General features: G+C 43.0%; 1 protein-coding gene across 1 annotated transcript in view; it reads left to right on the plus strand.

Annotated features, from left to right (window-relative positions):
- Positions 1-17,259, plus strand: part of LOC128715372 (P protein-like) — a 42,877-nt gene extending 25,618 nt beyond the window's left edge. The window contains exons 2-11 of the mRNA XM_053810256.1: positions 10,836-10,939; positions 14,415-14,774; positions 14,848-15,032; positions 15,099-15,833; positions 15,911-16,240; positions 16,309-16,466; positions 16,537-16,726; positions 16,793-16,940; positions 17,016-17,109; positions 17,175-17,259. Coding sequence (XP_053666231.1) covers positions 10,836-10,939; positions 14,415-14,774; positions 14,848-15,032; positions 15,099-15,833; positions 15,911-16,240; positions 16,309-16,466; positions 16,537-16,726; positions 16,793-16,940; positions 17,016-17,109; positions 17,175-17,259 — 2,389 coding nt within the window. The remainder of the gene's footprint in view (positions 1-10,835; positions 10,940-14,414; positions 14,775-14,847; positions 15,033-15,098; positions 15,834-15,910; positions 16,241-16,308; positions 16,467-16,536; positions 16,727-16,792; positions 16,941-17,015; positions 17,110-17,174) is intronic.
- Positions 17,260-20,246: the final 2,987 nt, after the last annotated feature.

The following is a 20,246-nucleotide window of genomic DNA, read 5'->3' on the forward strand; positions in this document are numbered from 1 at the left end:
AGCTTTCTATAAACAAAATATTCAAAACATGGTGCAAGTAATTAAGATTTTTAAAGATACGAATCCATCAGTAGATTTGCAGTAATAAAATGGTTGTTTTAACAAATATAATTATTTTTATCGTTGAGGTACCACGATGGGAAATGTACTTTCTTTATCAGTTTCATTTTCTCGCCGATTCAGACAAACCTTTAACGCTAACGCTAACATCCACTGTGTAAACATATCGTTTGCGACTACATGACTCCAAAAATAAGGCCACTATTTGCGGTGCTTCCACCCAAAACTTCCATATCTACGTTCGTTTTTCCGTGGAAAAACGCGGTTCAAAAACCTAATAAAAGTTCATCATCATTTCCTAATCGCTTTTATGACTTTCGAAAGGTTTTTCCTACATTTTGTTGTTCCGTTCGGCGTGGCGATACTACGCATGTGTGTGTGTGAGTGTGTGTTTAGGGCGCGTTTCAGTAATTAATAGACAAATAAAAAAACACGGACAGACACACACACACACACATTGACACTGTCTGAAAAACATCCTTCACCTTCTCAGTCCGCCTGCTCTGTGACGTCATGAGACGACAATCTTCCTCGCCGCTGTTACGAGGAGGAAATCGAACCGACCTTGGCAAACTACCACCGTAACACTATTGAGTATGTGTGAGTGGGCCTGTTTGACTTGTATAGCCGTATGGTCTGCCATAGTCGTAGGCATCATTTCACTTTCATTTGGCGCCGCATCATGGGGTTTTTATTTTCCTTTTTTTTTTGCTCCCCGCTAAGCCATTTTCCCGACCATTTCAAACTTCCTCTCGGGTCAATATGTTCATTTCGGTAGATATTTCTTTCTTCGGTTCGGTAGAGAATGTTTTCCCACCCGTCTTGGCTTTAAATGAAATGAAGAGTATAAAAATAAACTCACGTCTTTCAACAGCATCAACCGGCAGGAAAAGGGTTGAATGGTTTATTATATTTTCGACCTATGTGTGCTTTTTCCCCGTATCTTTTGGCCCACCCGCAATGACGTTGTTGCGGTGTGAAGGTCATGGAACATACGGTCAGAGACACAACATTATAATAACATATACACACTTTGTTGAGCTTATCAGTGTTATTTGAATACGGAGAGTAAGTTTAAATAAAGGAGAAAACTCCGTGCATGCTGCTGTAATTGATAAGAATAAATTCACTTCAACAGCGGGATGACGACCCCTGCATTTCTACAATGCCCCTGAAAGTATGCAATCGATTGTTTCATGCACGTATGAACGTTCAATGCATGATCATCTCACATTCGTTGCAATGATGATTCAACAAAGTTGATCAAGGGTCCTAAGTTAAAGAGTCTCGTAACTCTTTTTAAGTCACTTTTCGTCTTGCGTGAAGAGTAATTTAAAATACAACATAAAAACTACACATTTCTGTAAATAGTATAGGCGCACTAGGCGTCTCCATTTAAGCATGTTCTTCTTATTCATCCGGTCTCATATTTGATGAATTATAATTATGTACGAACACTTTCAGTGTTCAACAAGCGTCCTTATCCATCATTCAACACCGTTACTAATAATGATATATTACTTCGATCCCACCTTGAGCTAACCGATTGATATCCAAATTAAGTGAATGAAAACCCAATGTTTTTCACACGATTCCTTCGTGTCTTGCTTCTTTTCGTGCAATTCATGGTTTGGTCGTTCTGAATAAAGGAGGCAAACATTGTTGTTACATGCTTTTTTATAGCATCGAACGTTGTCACGCGACGATAGTAAAGTGCTTTTGGCTTCAGGAGTGTTAGAAAGTCAAGTATTGCAGCTTGTTGCAAACTCAGCAAAGAGTTAATCCACATAAAAGCAACAATAAAACATTTTATACGTTTATGTTGACAAGGTTCGGAAGAACGCACCGGCACAATGTTGCTGTTTTGGTCAAATTTTCAGCAACAGTGATCGAATCTTACATTTCATCATAAACATCATATCCAACATAACACCTGCAAATACCCGACGCAGATCCAACAGCACTAATGTTCACAAACAACAACATCGTAACATCGCATTGACGTATGCGATTAAATAAAACGCCATAGCCTTGTTCCAAGTGGGAGCTTCGAAAATTACACCCAAATTTGTGACGTACACCAGGGCCAGCAGTGTCCACTGACGCCCGGCGAGACACATAAACGACAAAGCATGATGCAATGGTGGCGTAATTTGATTTATCTCACGCATCAAAGCCTTAAATCCATCCCCATTGCGATTTGTGTCCGGGATAAGATATGCTGTCCAAATTATTAAATCTATTCCTTTTATCCTCCTGATATCCATTGTCTTTATTTTGTATAATGTTACACTGGGCGAGCTAAAATTGGCTACCCTTTGGAAAATAATATCAAACACCGTTGCGCATTGTTCCATGATACTTGGCTGATTACGCACGCAGTTGGTAAAAAGCAAAACAACAAGGCAAATCTCTCCATACACGCCCCAGCTGTCAGGGATTCCAGTGGGATTTGGAGCGGGCTTTTGTCTTATCTGGCACGGGACAAGACTCTTATTTCGATCGTATCATGGCAGTGCGTCTTGTAGCACGTGCATGTAGTGCAAGTGGCACAAGTAGTCGGCCGACGCAAGGATTAGCGACTGAGATCCATTCTGTTATCAATCAGCAAACCGCCAGTATGCCCAGTTTTGACGAAAGGATTAAGCGTCTTAAGCGGCATGAGTTGCAGGTTTGGAGTAATTTAATTAAATTAATTCAATATCCTAAAAATTGCACTAATTACATAATTATATTCCTTAAACCATCTTAAACTTTGTTTTCTAAGAAGAAATCCGAAAGAAAACATTGAATGAAATGGAAAATCTATCTCCGTGACGGTTCCCTCGCGTTGACCTAAAGCCAAGAAAAGCTCTCCGAAAGATAATGGTGGCGAAAGATAATCAAATGTTCCATACCATCGCGTTGATGGTGGCCTTCCGTAACCCGGCGGCCAGTGGCTGATGCGTTCTTTTCGAAGCTGTTCGGGTTTCCTGTCGTTGGACGTTTGCTCAAGTGTGATTGATCGATTTCGTTTAAATTTCTTGTATGCTTGTTAATAAAAAGCTCACAAAATTATAAAAGTGATCTACGGTAATGCATGCAGGCGACTTCCAAGATCGTGTGTTTGTCGGTGTACACATTAATAGACGGTAAAGAGAGCAGAATACCTTCAGCGAGTGAATTTTCGTGCACAACTTTATTATGCCCCCGGTAGAAGTAACTTACATCTTCGCTAACGGTGAATGGAGAAAGAGGTATGTGTGTCACGTATATAAGTCCAACAAAATATGTTCTTGAGTGAGTGAATTATGAAAAAACGATATTAAATTAGCCGCTCCCCAACCAACGATCGCCATCACGAACGCGATGTCGAAGGGGGCGGTTTTTTGGCCCAGACCCGCTTCAGAGTTCGTTGAGGATGGTCAGTTCATTAGCCGAGAAACTCGTTTGGCAACGCACAACCCGTTGCGGGCCCGCAAGACATTCGCTTCGGATTGCTAATCGTGTGTACAATTTTACGAACCGCTGCCAGCAATTGCCAAAGTCCAGGTCCAGCGTAGATCGAGATTTAACGAACTTGACACTTGTTGTAGGTCCGCATGCAATTACACTTTTATTTACCTTCAAGGCACTCTGCCATACGCGACCAAAATCGTTCGTTTCGCTGTTGTGGGGTTTTCCACACACGCATGCCGATGGATAATATTTGTATAAGCACAATATTTTCCCTGCTGTTCTACGCTTCAAAGAACCGTCAACAAACTTCCACAACACAAACGCCCAAGCAAGTGGCTTTGCTTTTGCCGCGTTGTCAATCCTCATTTAATGCCACTCGATCTCTACAGCATAAACTGCACCCCGTTCAGGGTTGAAGTACAGCATTATCCTATTGTTTTTATTGCTTGCCGCACACTCTTCCAGCACCAAGTTGCGGCTTCAATGTACCCTCGGATGGGCCGCTAAATATAGAACAAAATTATGCTACCAATCAAAATCAACTTCACTGTATAAAGGAGCAAACGGCCAGATGGAGGATTTGGTGTTCGAAGCTCCGCGTCAATATGCTACTGCAGGTTCACATTTTTCCCCACGATGGTGTCAGGAGAACCATTAGAAAACCTTGAGTGTGTTACTGGAGTGGAAGAAAAGAATAATGCCAAAACCGAAAATAAAGAGGAAGATAAGCGAGTATAGTAGATAATGGAAGAGGTAGCCTTTCGTCTAAATTTTATAAATGATTCATCAAATAAAACTTTAAAATAAAATACATTTTTCCCATCTCATTCTTATTAATTACTAAGCCACACAAAACAAACCTGTTCTAGAAGCATTTGACGAATGTTTTCCTACTTGCAGCTGAACAGAGACAACAGACGTTATTTTTAAATTCAATCTTGTCCCCCTTCTGAACACCACCCTCGCCCCCTCTCTGCCATTCCCCCTCGACAGCACCATTCATCGGTCCGTAGTATTACCACACAAAAATACAACAAATCCGTACATACCAGCCGTGCGGCACACATTCGACTGTCCATGAGCGCCATATTCCTTTCCCCCAAGGCGTACCTGCATTTCGAACCCGGTAACTCTCCGAACCCGCTGTCCAACAAAGATCATCCGGCCACTCACGCGCTCGAAACATCATCTGTGCAGTTTGTGCTTCGAACGCATCATCGCATTACGAACACAAAAAAAAGAATACGAGAGCAAAAAAAAAACGGAACACTCATACACTGACCAGCGACTAATCTGAGTCCCGCCCGGTCCCACCACAATCCATGCAACCTGTTGCTTCTCGGCCGGGTACGAGGGGTGGTTACAATTGGAACCGAAGGGGCGAGTGGTGATTTAAAGCATACTGCACATGTTCACTATCTCTTCGCCGGTACGGTCTCGTGTGGTCTCTTTCCTGCACGGTTTGGCGCAGTTTTCGCGCACCACGCATCGAAAGGCCGCTAGTGCCGAGCGCCCTCGTTACCGGGACTTAGTCGTTAGTCCTTCGCAAACGGTCGATAGGTGCAGTTGGTTTTGCCGCGTTGTGGAATTTGGCGAGTTGCGCAACAGAGCGAACGGTTTTGTCCGAAAGGTAGCATACGGTACAGACGGTGTGGTTACGCGCACCGTAACGCCCCGTAACGCTACACCGTGTGTGCGCCGTGCTCTGAGCGATCGGTGAAGAAGAAGCTTTTAAGCGCGTGAAACGATATTCGAGCCGTGGAACTAGTATCGCGAATGGATTGTGGTCCATATTTTCAAAAAGGGATGCAATCCTTTAGTGAGGCAAACCACGTGGATTGCGCTTGCGACATGAACCTTTGCGCAGACGCACAGCGCGGAAAAAAGAGCTCTTTCCAGCATGAATGAAGTGATTTTCGTGTTGCGCGATCGTCGACTGATTGTAACACGTTTAGTGTAAAATTAAACGAGACCCAATAGAAGTGTTGTGAATAATCCTTGTGATTTAGAACTTCAATTTTCTACGGATGCTGCAATGGGGATACATTTAAAGATAGCTAAATAACTACACCACCACTACCACCGTAACCGACCATCGTTCTTGTAGAGGGATTATGGATGTGAAATGTAATCGTTAATGTACTTTAAAGTGAACGTATGGCAGCTGGTGGAGTATCATTTTTTGTTTGATAACTTCACTCACAAGTAACAAATTAATGAGATTATTTGTGACATTTTTCGCGTTGATACTTTGTATTCTTCTTTGTTCGTGGCAACTAAACACAAAATTGGCACCTGTCATCGTATTCCGGGTGGGGGCCGGGCCAAAATAATTGCGCGGGGCCAAATAATAAATAATTTTTCATTCGAGTAACAGTTTTTCATTTTGTTGTAGTGCGACACATTTCGGATGGATTTCGAACACACGCGAAGTTAATTTTATCCACAAACTAATGGACTATGTTTTGCTTGCCTCGCAACGCAATTGGGAGTAAAACTTTACGTGTATTGTGTCGGTCTAGCCATTGCCTGCTGCGTGTGTTTGCGTGAAAGTTTTATTTTTCTCTTCCATTGCCACACGCTACCGCTCTAGTCCACGCGAGGTCCCTCTATTCAGCTGAGGGGTGAATGATTTTCCCGCAATGGATAGAAGGGGAATTTCCTTGACCGTGGTTGTGTGCGTATATCCGAAGGTGAAGGAAACTCAGACCGGGCGATATCTGATACCGTTTTTCCACCTCCTTCCACGTCAGCTCTTCAAAGTCTCTGACACATGATGAGTTTGGGGCTGAACCTTCACCTAACGTTTGCTGGTCTCTTCCGCCATCTTTCGGGCGCCGAAAATAAAGACATCTTCAACGCGGGTAAAGTACAAGCAAAATCGCCACCGAACGAAACTCTGTTTGAGCGAGCAGTTATCACGAGGGTGCTATTTTGTCTAGATTGAAGAGAAAAAAAAGCCTGTGCGCCGGTTTGGCAATGCAGCGAAACATACAACACTGCGAACAATCCCGAGGCGAGAAAATACTCACTCATATCTGCATGAGATTTCTTCATTTTTTGTGACCCATCAACGGAAGGAACCAGTATTTGACCGGATCCGGTACAAACGATTCCTTATCAGCGAGTGTTTTTTTTTCTATCGCTGTGGTGTGTTTCCCATTAACACCCGGTGAATAATTTCGGACAAACGACCTGCAGATAATTGGACTTGCGTGGCGGATGAATGGGCAAAAGTCCGCTGGTCGTGATTAAGATTATCGGAGTCCGCTTTTGTGGTGTAATTTCAAGGGTTTCGCTTTATCCGGTAAATCCGCCTAGTACGAACTATTAATCAATCACGCACGTTAGAAGATGCCTTGGGCGGTGGATTCGTATGCGATCGATTTATCTTTCTTCCACTGTGGGCATTTTTTGTTTCGTCTCCACCACCCTTCAGAGTGGAGAACGCATTGGCGTGTAAATCATTCCAAATATTGACTGCAGTGATTAGCGGCTCATAAACCACGGTCCACAGATTCCACGACTGAGCTATCTGTTGCCACCGCCCGAATGGCTGATAAGCCAGTTCAAAGGCGGTTTCTTTGCTTCCCGAATCAATGAGTTTTATCACCGATTCCGTGTGTTGATAACATTATTTTGATGAAAATGATAAGACTTTTGGGGACCTTCAGACACGTTGGATTTTATTTCACAAATTGTCCTAAATTAATTTTCTATTAATTAAATGTGCTTTATCTCAATCATTCATAACGTAAGTTACACCATCGACCACCGGAAAGCATTTTCAGGTTCAGATAGTAAAAGCCTCTTCAACGGAATCTTCACACTGTTGACAATCGTCCAATCATCTCACCCTTGTGAGATATGACGCAAGACTGGAGCAATATTATCAGTTTCCTTTCATTTAGACAACTATTAGACCCATCCGCATGGTCCAATAAACTTGACTCGAAACAGTAGTAAGTGTGCATGAAACTACGCTGAAGCAAGTACGCGTTGTTCTGCTGTTTACCTTTACATGTTGCGTTATCTTACTTTCGCTCGGTGAGGAGTTCCCCCATCGCTGGAAATCTTCGTCATGGTTTTACTATCATGCTCTCTGTGCTCCACTTGGATCTTTAAGCCTTCTGATTCATCTTACACACACACAGTGAGAAGGTATCGTTTCCTTTAATACCCGTACCGTACGTTGGTAACCCTACAGACGTGATCCCATCGTACCGATAAAAAGACAACTGTTACCATCATTCCCAAATTAACCGGCAAAAATAAAAACGAAACCTTATCCTCATTGGGTTTCTTCATTTGCGTTGGATAAAGAAAAAAGGTTCGTCAGTGGGGAGTCGTTTGCGGGTGAATCGGACGATGATGAGGGTTTTCGAGAAAGATTCTCATGAAAAATGGATCTGTATTAGGTGAATCGGTTTATTTGCTTCTTTACAGAGGTAAAAGGTCCGTTACTAGGAACGTTGAAATATGTTGGATATTTACCCGATGATTAGATGGGATATTTAATAACTTTTTTTGATTAGTTACTACAAAATACGATTTATGTTCCCATATGTTCGCCTATGGTATATCTACTACCCAAATATTTCCAATAAAAATAGAAATACATACCTAGCGCTAGTAGATCAAACAAAAATGCGAGACAAACTCGTTTCCTGCTGAATCTTACGTTTCAATCCACAACATCCCCGTACCCTATAGAACGAGCTCGGCAAGAACGTGCTGTTTGCCAAGAGAATTATGTTTCGCAAACATATATGCTTCAAATATTTGTCTCATCGTGACTCCATGAAGCAATAAGAATCGTATATGAAGGAGGTCATGCTGTACCGAACTATTGCTTACGAGCAAATAGCAGTTCGGTTCCAATTGCTCTATGACGGCCAGTTCGTTCGCATGTTGTGTTGCGTGCTTTCAGTCGCTGGTATAGGTGGAATGTCAGGCGGCAGTGAACTTGACAATCTGGATATTTTGTATGATCAAAAGCACACGTGTTTGCTACTCATCTGCTTTGATGTATGATGTTCAAACGACGGTAAACACGGTAACAAAATTTCAAAACAAATAGATCATATGAGCTATACACTTATTTGATATAGCACATTCTCGAAAGCAGTTGCAAACATACGATTCTTTTCCTTACCATTTTCAAATATGTTTACGAGTCGAAGCAGAGGAGAGCAGTTGCTACAAGACAGTATTTAAAATAATGTACTAAATACTATTGTACACCTAAAAGTACATGAAAAATATCTCTCTTCATTGTTTTGCGGAAAGCTCACTACATTAACATGTACGTCCATATTTTCGACAAGCGTAACGTGCGATCTAACCCAGTGTCATGCGGTCATTGGACTTGAGCCGTATTTTCGCACCAGTGACGCCAGATGTCGGTCACTTGGTCGCGCCGATTATGTGTGTGGATGAAGCTAGACGACAAATGATCGTTCAACTAAAACCGTATTACGAACCTGTGGTGTAGATAACGGGCAAGGTTAGGTTCCACGCTAAAGGTTAATACGCTAGTGGCCATGATGTTAAAGGGGCGAAATAATTGGAGAATATTTTGCGATAATAATACTCCTGTAATAATGTAAATGAATTATTCTGAAAATTAGCTACTTAATCAACATCTCATTCATGTTAATGATTACAATGTCCCCATCCGCCAGCAGCCATCACGTGTGCGTGCGGTTCATTACTTGTTCATTGATTTCAGTAACACAATCAACCTTTTTTATTCACACCCTATCGGCGCGGTAAAAAGGATAACCATCCAGCACGTTGAAGGGCGCGGCACACAAACATGCAGGTGGATGGGACCAAAAATGTCAAGGCCACCAGTGACACAGTAAAGCGGTCCTACGATCCATAATATGTGTGTATGTTTGTGTAAATGTGCTGTTTTCCTATTGCGGATACGTGAATTCAATAAAGTTCGCTAATAAAGCGCGATCCGCACGATCATCCACCCTCCGACGTTTACCGGGGCTTTGTTAGAGGTTGAGGGTGTTCGATTCGAGGGGTCGACAAATTTGGGGTGCGAATGAGATAGAGATAGATTCTTCTGTTGGTGGGATTGGCCTGATGACAATGAAATGGTCATATTAACGGAAAAACGGATTGCGTACGTGTAGTGTCGTTGTGGTTGAGAGCGCACAGCAACAGTGAATTTTGTGTTGTGTCTAGATTTGAAGAAGAAGGTCGGTTAGGTGGGTGAGTGTTTGTGTGAGTGAGGGTGGATGGTGTCCCCCTCGATTAAGGACATAAATTAGCGAACAAATGTTTTTCATTGCACCGCTTGTTTGACATATGAACAAAAAAAAAGTGAATTGGTGAATATTTGACAAGTGCCCAATGGGAGTGTGCCACTGTGCGCTCTCGCAAGGTGTAATCGAATCGAATGTTCTACCCTTCAGCAGTAGGTTGTTCTGCAGTTGTACCCTTTTTCTTGTGAACTGTACAAAAACACCCACACGCAGAAAACACAAAACAAGTGCCGCCCGAATGTAACGGCGCTTAAGCCGAAACGATTCCCGTCCCGTATCAGCACCACAGCACCAGACCCGGCCGATACAGCCAAGTTTTCCACTCGGTGGCCCAACAGGCACTACATCATTTTCCCATTAGCGATTGACGCACGCCATCCAGCGCGATGGACCCGCATAGGTGAAGAGAATGAATCAATCAGTTCGGATCGGAACGGGAAAGAGCGTTGATAACAAAAAAAAAAACCCCGATCGCGGCTGAAATGCAATCTAACCAGAGCACGACTACTAGCTAGTGGCGGGTGTTGAAACAGTTGGAGTTGCGCTCCATTCTGTTTCGGAAATGCTTTAACACACAACCGACTAAACACTGCTAAATTTATTTCGTTTCCTAACAGCGCAATAGGTGGTTACCTACAGTGATCTTAACAAGTTGCATGCCTTAGTGATCCTTGCTAATACAACAAAACATTACCTACAATCAGTTATTGTGTGATTAGAAGCACGTGATTTGTTAACTGCATGGTACTAACCGGAGGGCATTTCCACCTAACGCCTTCGCGACACACTTCCTGCACTTCCCATACAGCACTAATCGAAACGCACATCAAGCACCAGTACACTGTGTCCAACACGTTGTCCCAACACACAACTACAACCCCGATCCTCACACTAGCCGTCCACGGGAATGTCCAAATCGAAGGGCAAAAATGTCGTGTTCAAGATACTGAAGTTGAACGAGGAGGAGGCGGAGGACGAGCTGGACCGGCTCAATCAGCCCCGTCCGTCCGTTACAGTGCAAACCATCCGGCCTAACTATTCTATCATTTCTCTCAGCCAGGTGACGGAGGCATCGCTGGAGATATGGCGTACGCTTCCGGCTGCCATCCGCCAGGACCCGAGCCTGGCATCTTTTCGGCAGGAGCACGAGCGATTACACGGTAAGTAGCTTGTGTTCAAACACAGTCGAACGGTTGCTAGAAAAGAAAAATTCGCTCCAAATGAACACGCCTCTGACCATGATTCTAGTTCACTAATCCAATGCCGGTGACCTAGAGAACGGTGGTGTATGAAAAGAAAGTTTAAAAATATTCTCCTTCATGGGTGGAAGTGATGTTGTTGTTGTTGTTTTGTCAGTGTCGTCGCATTTTGCTATTGTGACCACACTCGCAGTGTTGGTTTTTTTGTTCCTGTAAGCTGCCGTTATATTCTAAAGGCTAAAATTAACACGTCCAATCGCATCGAATGCATTGGTGGTAGCTGGGGTTAATAATTTGACAGCACCAGCTGAATACCATTATTATACCGAAATAATGTACATTTTCAAATAGATATTAAAACGCCTGTTAAACTATTCTCAATTTTATGAATGTGTATTTATTCTGTGCTATTCTGAATATTTTGATATTGAAACAGCATTATTGCTATAGATAATTAGAAATGTATGACACATTGCAGTACTAGGCCAATATTACAACAGATGGCGTTATTTTCAAGCAATCGTTGCACAATATTTTAAATCATTATACTTGAACAGTCTAAATCTTTGGTCGGTGTTTTGAATACTGTGGTTGTGTGATTGTACCACAATTGACCTAATCTTGTGTTTCTGAAACGCGTACTAGCACTAGCTGAGTGGTAAAATGTACTAAAACAACTCTAGAATAAGTAACAACGCCCTCTAACAAGATTGCGGAGTACAGAGGATTCGGATAAAATCACTTTTGCATTATGTGATTGTTTTAAACAATGCCGTTTGACATTTTTTTATTAACTATTCTTGAGCCACAGCTTCAGACTCTTCTAGCATCTGAATCGAAATGATGAAGCGAAGAATAAATTGTGCATCTGCATTTATCTTCATTCTAAGGACAGTCATACATCATCCACCTGTCATCATTTACCGCTTGCTGTGTCCTTGTTGCTAGACCGTATGCAGATTACGCACTTGAGATTATTGACAAAAACCCATCATAAACGCTGTACCATGCGCAACGGGATATCTCGATAGTTCGGTCACGTTTGCCGCTGATTAGTGTCAATGCTAGGTGGCTCGTTATGCATACTAAAACATTGTATCGTGCGACAAATTGATAAACACCTTCGCGGCATGACCCTTCTCTCAGGGGGATTGGGGGTAGAGAAATTGGGTCCGTCCGATCTTGCAATGCTCACCCATCGTAATCTTCCTTGGGCTAGGTGTACATCAAGGAGAAATATTTCGTGTCATGCTAAATTGAGCATACCCATAAATCAACAGTAAAACAAGCAGTCCTCCGCCTGCTTGGATGGGTTGACCAATTTGGATACAAATTTTCTTTACCTTTCTTCATTTCTTCCATCGTGTGCGAAGGGAAGTTGAAGATTAATTAGCATAAAAAGCTACAATCACAGTGACAATGGATGCATGTTTTGATACCATAAATCAAAGCTTCTGCTCAAAGCTGTTTAGTAACGGAAATGGTTATCGGCGGTTATTGTCTGAATTAGACGAATTGATGATGAAAGTTCTGCTTGAGCGGATGAGGAGAGTTCTTATTATTTTAGCGATATTTCTTATTACTTTTAAAGCGAAACGAGTTGGATCAGCTGTTACAAACCCGGAAAAATGCGTTGCTTGTGCCGGTTTCACGCTATACACGTTCGTGAAATTCTCCCTCAATGCCATACTATGACACACAGCGGCATGGTCAACATGTGACAGTGACCCGCATGCAGTCGGAATACGCCACCGTTTCCAGCAATTCTCCCTCCCATCCCACCCTTCCCTTCCCGGATATCGAACCATCGCCACCTGCATGCCGCCAACCGATGGGACGATTGTTTTCAATTATTCTATGTAAATTTTCAAGCATGAAACATTTCCGCTCATTATCGCATTTACGGCGATGGCGTTTGAGAGATCGTCTTCTACTTCTTCTGGCCAGATCATCCCCATCCCAGTCCCCACCGATCCACTACCCTCTGTACGGGGGCACAATGTGCTACGAACGGATTGAACCGTGCACCGCCACTAGCGTACGTATCGCTCTCGGGATGCTGTTGATTTCGTTGATTGGTAACGAACACGACAACGTATGTGCGGACGTACGGACGTCGGTACGCTTGCTTTGGATGGGCGCACGCCACAATATGCGTTATTTATGCTTCCAGCTGAATGAGGATGCAGCGGTACAGTTGAAGCGAAAACAAAAACATACCCTCCACTTCAATGTTACCGATGTGATTGTTTCTCTTCCGTTTTCAACTGTATGCCAAGAAGACAGTTCACTGGTCACTGGTATGCAATGTTTGAATGCAAAGTAATCAAGCGTTTCGGTTCAATTTTTATTGACGAGTCGTTGATTTCAACTTTACAAACATGTTGTCACCATGTCCTTAATAGTACAGAACCCTGGAATGATGGAGACGCATGGTCATTATTATCAAAAGGGACAATGAATTTATTTGATCTATTATTACACTCAACCAGACTCTTTTTTTATATATTTATTATCAGTATCATATTTATTAATAAATTTGATCAAAGCCACATACTTTAAAGCTCATTAAAAGATAATGAAGAAAGCAGGCCACAGGGGTTACCTTATCTAATCAATAGACGGTGCTGACAAGCGTAAATCGTGTCCATTTTCTTGCTCGCCCTCTCCTCTTACATCTACTACCGTCATGGTCATTGCCAATAATCGAGTACAAAAAGATAGATATATTAGGTCGGTTAGGTGTGTTATTTTTGTACTCACAGTAACGACCAATGGATGATAAACCGCGTTTCGTCCGAAACATATTTTTAGCTTGTAGATCGCTTGTTCAACTGTTCCTTTGCAAAAAAAAAATCTCTACACTTTGTTACAATCTCGCAATGGACATGTAACAGATAAATATTTTACATTCTGATTGTCTACCTCGTCAATGGCGAACCGCGTGCCTCATTTGCTAGAAACGATGAGTAACAGCCTCAATGAATACGGCTGAACCTTAAATTAACCTTTTTGCACAAGCGGCCCCCGTGTGGGTGTTAATTAATGAAAAGTTTTACCGTCAAAACGCCATAAAATATGACTCAATTTGAAGGCTACCCGTTTTATGTACAACATTTTCAAAGGCTGTCAATTGGCAATGATTGCGACTACCGGCCAGCAAAGGGCATTAGGGCGGCGATATAGCGTCACCGTACTCGCTCGCTTCAAAGGTTAATTTCAGTAATCTGGAAGTAAACGACGGCATTGCAATGATGAGCTAACAACACATGACGAAGGTCTTGTTTAGATAACTAATATGATTCATTAGTGCTGATCAAAACGCACTCGAGACGGTACAGAAACATAGATCTGTAAACAAACATAGCTTACTACGCTATACTCAAGAGTTTATTTAACTACTCTTTTAAGTAATGCGATGTCTCACTTGTTGCAGGTACCGAAGATGATCCACTCCCGAACGAAGACGTCTCAGCGGACGATGGTGAAGATAACAACAGCAAAGAGTTCATCACAATCAAGGTCACCAATCCGGACACATCGGTCGAGGATGGCAAAACAACCGCCGCCGTGGAGCAGTGTGAAAAGAATGGCCAAAACGTGACGACCGATGGTGAAGGTGACGACGGTCACGAGACGACGATGGGTGGCCACCATGAGCATGGTAAGCTGTTCAGTTATGTGAAGGTTGGCACACTGCTAGTCGTATGGCTGGTCTTCACTGGCTTCCTGATGTCGAAGCACGAGAAAGAACTCACCCCACGGCAACTGTCCGTGCCGGAAGGATCCTATCGGAGTAAGTATAGCGAGTTCTCGCGTTAGCTACGAACAGAATAACTGATGCTATTTTCTCTCCCTCGGTACTGTAGCATACATTTTGCCCGAACCATCTCCGGGGTCTCGGATTGGAATTAATCTAAAAGGTGCCTTTCTTAGTGACCAACAACACAACAACACGAGCACATACGTGTCAGTAAACCTGCAGCTGCTCTACCTACCTAGCAATAACTCCAATATGAGCTTCTTCCCGGAACACGACGTAAAGTACACGGAGGTAGTGGCCTCATTAATTGGGCCCTCGAGAGTTATCCATCTAACAACATCATTTCGTATCTTGTAGAACATCACGAATGTCTGGCTGGTACCTATACCGAGCTCGCTCGATGCAATCGATCAGATGGATGAGATGACGCGCAAGCACGTGTTCGACATTGGTCCCGTGAACCATCAGAAGGTGACGAGCGGGAAAGCGGTCGTGCGGGTACGGATGTCCTCCAATCTAGACGGTGACTTCCCGACCAAGTTCACCTACGATCCAACGCCGATGGACACCGAGACGGGCGTTATCTATGCCGCGATCGTACTGCTCGGTCTGTACGTGTTAATCATATGGGAGATAGTGCACCGCACGTTTGCGGCCATCATCGCTTCAACGCTTGCCATCGGTGTACTGGCAGCCATGAACGAGCGTCCCAGCATGCCGAAGTTGATCTCCTGGATCGATGTCGAAACGCTGCTGCTCTTGTTCGGCATGATGATCTTGGTGGCTATCCTGTCCGAGACGGGTATCTTCGATTACTTGGCCGTGTATGCGTACCAGGTGACGAACGGTAAGGTGTGGCCACTGATCAACTGCCTGTGCATCTTTACCGCGATACTGTCCTCGTTCCTGGACAACGTAACGACCGTGTTGCTTATGACTCCGGTAACGATACGATTGTGTGAGGTGATGGAATTAAATCCGGTGCCGGTGTTGATGTCGATGGTGATCTACTCGAACGTCGGCGGTACACTAACACCCGTTGGTGATCCACCAAACGTCATCATCGCGTCCAATAGTCATATTGCAAAAAATGTAAGAACCTTCAACACAAAGAAAGGATGGGATGGGATAGGGTTTTGTAATCGATTCTCTCGTTTTCATTACATCAGGGAGTCAATTTCGCCACCTTTACGCTGCACATGGCCATACCGATCTTCTTCGTCATGATCACGACCTACTTCCAGCTGCGCATGAAGTTCAAAAACATCAACGATCTGCGCTTCAGCGAACCGCAGGATGTGCAGGAAATCCGCCACGAGATTGCCGTGTGGCAGCGTGCAGCCGCTTCTCTATCGTCCTACTCCAAGGATGAAGATTTGGTGCGCGAAACGCTCCTCAAGAAGGTTAATCGGTTGTCACGTTCGCTCAAGAAGAAGCTCGTCACCGGTTCGGTACCCGTGGAGAGCTACAAGGCAACGCTGGAAGAGATGAAACGAAAGGTACGGTGCTTTAGGCATAGCTTTACTCTCGATCAACATGAAAGGTTAATGAGTTCCTTTCGTTACAGTACCCTATTCGAAGCAAGACACTGCTGGTAAAGTCTGCCATTACTCTCGCGTTCGTGATCACGTTCTTCTTCCTGCATTCGGCACCGGATATACAGAAGCTATCGCTCGGCTGGACTGCCCTGCTCGGTGCGCTGCTACTTCTGATTCTGGCTGATCGGTAAGAGATTCCATTTCTTAAGTGGAATGATCACCATTTTCTAACATTTTACCCTTCTTATTGCAAACAGGGAGGACATTGAATCGGTGATTGCGCGTGTTGAATGGTCCACACTGCTGTTCTTTGCCGCGCTGTTCATCCTGATGGAAGCGTTAGCCGAGCTGGGACTGATCGATTGGATCGGTAAACAGACGGAAAACGTGATCTTGTCCGTGTCCGAAGAATCTCGACTGGCTGTAGCCATCCTTATCATCTTATGGGTAGGATGCTTCTTAGTGGGAAAATTCATTCATCTATTTACAAACATCGTTACATCTTCGTTGTAGGTATCTGCATTCGCATCCGCTTTCGTTGACAATATTCCTCTTACCACGATGATGGTAAAGATTGCCATCGGTCTTGCTGAAAATGAAGCGCTAGATCTGCCCCTACAACCACTCGTATGGGCACTGGCGTTAGGAGCTTGCTTAGGAGGTTAGCAATCGAGAAGAAATCGACCTCATGAGCTAAACGTGTACAGACCATTTAACCATCTTCTTAATGTTTCAGGTAATGGAACTCTTATTGGAGCCTCCGCCAACGTTGTATGTGCCGGTGTTGCTGAGCAGCACGGATATAGGTTTACCTTTATAGAATATTTCAAGTAAGCGATTTATTTGTGAATCTCTTGTCCCGATGTTCTTACCATCTGATCCATTTTTCTCCTAGGGTCGGTTTCCCAGTGATGGTCGGTAGCGTGATCGTCTCTACAATCTACCTAATGTTTGCACACGTCGTCTTCACCTGGCACTAGAACTTCGTCCCAGACGGAGAGCTGGCGCTATCTTCTCGTTTCACGTATTGTTTATGTATGTGTCCTCATGTGCGCGTCTGTGTGAATGTTTATCTTTACGCAAATAAGGATGTATTGCAAAACAAAAAAGCAAGAGTTGCCATTACTACACGCAAATCTAAAACCGACCTCTCCTCAACAAACCTGAAACAACGACACCAGACGGAACATCGCCATCTAGCGTGAGTGATCGTACACCAGACGATCAACTACACTTGTGGCAGAATGTGCGATCGCGTTAATAAACCATCTTTACATTGTGATAACCTTTACCGAGCAGATCGAGTAACACACCACTCACTCAAACACGCGTCCCTTTTTTGGGAGCTGGCAATGTAAGCCAGCGTTATGCTTTTGTTAAAATGAACGCCATGCCATTTTGCCGAATTCCGTGTACCATAGGGACAGCAACAAAACTAGAAGTTGATATGTGAAAGGGGGGAAAAACAAGCACAACTAGTGAAGGGAAAGAGTAGCCTATTATAATTGCCTCTAGAAAGATAAAATCCATGTTTTTTCCGAGTAAGGAATCGATAAGTCAATTTGAGTGTCACGAGTAGCATAACTCGTACTAGTAAATAGAAAAGGAAATATGAACTGAACGGCGTCGTGCGCGACCACTTCAGTTCGGGTTTCGTTTGAGGGCGATCAAGATGTATTGTACTGTGAGTGGCGAAGGATCAATTGTCGCTGGCAAAGGATACTTTCGATGTAAAGTATTTTAATGTGTAATCACACTACAGGTATTTCTCAACGTGTTAAAAGATGTTACTGATGTTATTCTATTTACTGTACTGTACTGTACGCTCCTGCTTATCGATCGACAAAAACCACCCACGATAAGGTAGCCGTATCATCATACCTGCAGGGTTTTCCTTTCCTGTTTCCTTGTTGTCGTTGAATGACATCCCTTCCTTAGAAAAGACACACGATAGAACCGGTGTTGTGTACACACAGTGACATGGTTAAGATTCATTCGTTTTTTTCCTCCTACTTATCCTACTTTTCCCCATTTGTTCGTTCTACTATTGTTACCAGTTGCTCGAATGTAATAAATTATCCTTTTTTTCGTACTGCGTGCACATTTGCTTATCACAAATCGTGCCGAAGAACGGAATTAAATAGAGTGCATAAGTTATTTCAAATACAAAACAACCTCTGCCTTTCTCTGTCCCTGTCCACACACAAACACTCGTCGCATTTCGCTAGTAGAAAACCCTCCAACAACACACGTACGCCCATTTGCAAAAAGGAAAATTACTAATGAAAAACATTCCAAACAATGTAATGCCCAGTGAAAAGGCACTGGGTGCATATATTTACTGCAAACTGTAAATGGGTGTAAATGAAATGAATGCAGTTACGAGGTAAAGTAGGAAAGAACTACAACAGAATAAAAACTGTATGTATAAGACGGTAGCAAGTTTGTAGAAATAAATCTTTTCCTCTTCTCTCAGTGGAAAGGAAGCAAACAAAGAACAAAAAAAAACACATAAGAGTGAGCTTTGATGAATGATTTGAAAACTGTTGGTGCGAAGAGTGTGCAAAATACATGTGAAAAGAAAGTATAAAACGTTGACGACGAACCCTGCATTTTGTAGCAAAATTGTAGATAGATGGCAAATTTGAGGCCCAATCACTTGTACGATGTACGAAAGGAAAAAAATCCATGGAAAATTGTACAGAATAGCTAACATGAGATGGAGGTTTAGAATGATAAAGAAAGAAAACGAAGAACAATTTCCACCATGCATAAAGTGGGAAGGTTTCTAAGCTAGATTGTAAAAATGTGGAAAAGAGAAAAAATGCAGATGTGTAAAATAATGAAATGTTTCCCTTTTTTATGATTGAAATTAATAATTTTTCCCATTATATTTTTTTGCTAATCAACTTGGTTAAAATAATGGATTCGATATGCTACAAAGGAAGGAATTTTAAGAAAAGGTACTCCAATTGATATACAAAAACCAGCGGAACGAAACGAATCACGATAAACAATTCTAAATCAACAGTGTACTGTGAGTGAAAGTATTCTGAAAACCAACATAGATTATCGTTCCTCACGAGTAGCACATTTTCGTTAAGTTTATACTACAAACTGGATGAGAAGATGGTGGAACAAAGTAATATCTTCAACGTTTTCTGTAGGAACGGTCGCTTAACGGAGTAAAGAATGGCCCACAGAAATGGGGACGTCATTCGGTAGTGCTGTTTTCGAATTTGTTGTTAATATAGTAGTCTTCGTAGTGCGAAACTCAAAGTAACCGAACCACAGTGCGGTCTCGTTGAAGGTGGGAGAGGAATGATCCGTAGAGTTGTAGCGCGAAACTAATGAACGCACCGTGTGCAGAAAGCAAACCCGTGGGGGCCGTTAAAGGGAAGCCGACAGGCAGGGTAAAAAGGCAAAAAACCAAACCCAATATGTAATAGACAAATAATAAAACTATTAAAAACTATACGTATCCGTTGCGTTCCCTATTATGTTTGCTACTGTCATCAAATTGCCCTTGCAGCGTGCTACGTTCATCGGTTCGTTTAACCCCAGTTTACTTTATTGTTTGCCGTCTCTATGCCTTGCATCTAATAAATAAAAACCCTCCCCGTGCTTTAGTTCACTAGTGTATGCGGTTCGTTCGTTGGTGCCACTTCCATGTAAAATTAGGTACAGCTTCATACCCGTCTATCGCCCCATTGCGTGGTTGTAGTATGGGACATTCCATTCAACGTTTCATTCCGTTAATTTTAACAATACCAGCGCACCTCCAAGCTACGCCAAAAGGTTAATAAATAGTACAATATCACATCCTAAAACCGAGCAAGAACTATTTACAACCACCTTCCGGGGCACACGGTTTGTGCCAGCAAAGAAGGAATAAGGACTTCTCATGTATAACCTCACTGTAACGTTTCAACAATATAATACACATTCCGCCATCAACACATCCACT

This window comes from Anopheles marshallii, chromosome 3 (genome assembly GCF_943734725.1).
Source record: "Anopheles marshallii chromosome 3, idAnoMarsDA_429_01, whole genome shotgun sequence".
NCBI classification, from domain to species: domain Eukaryota; kingdom Metazoa; phylum Arthropoda; class Insecta; order Diptera; family Culicidae; genus Anopheles; species Anopheles marshallii.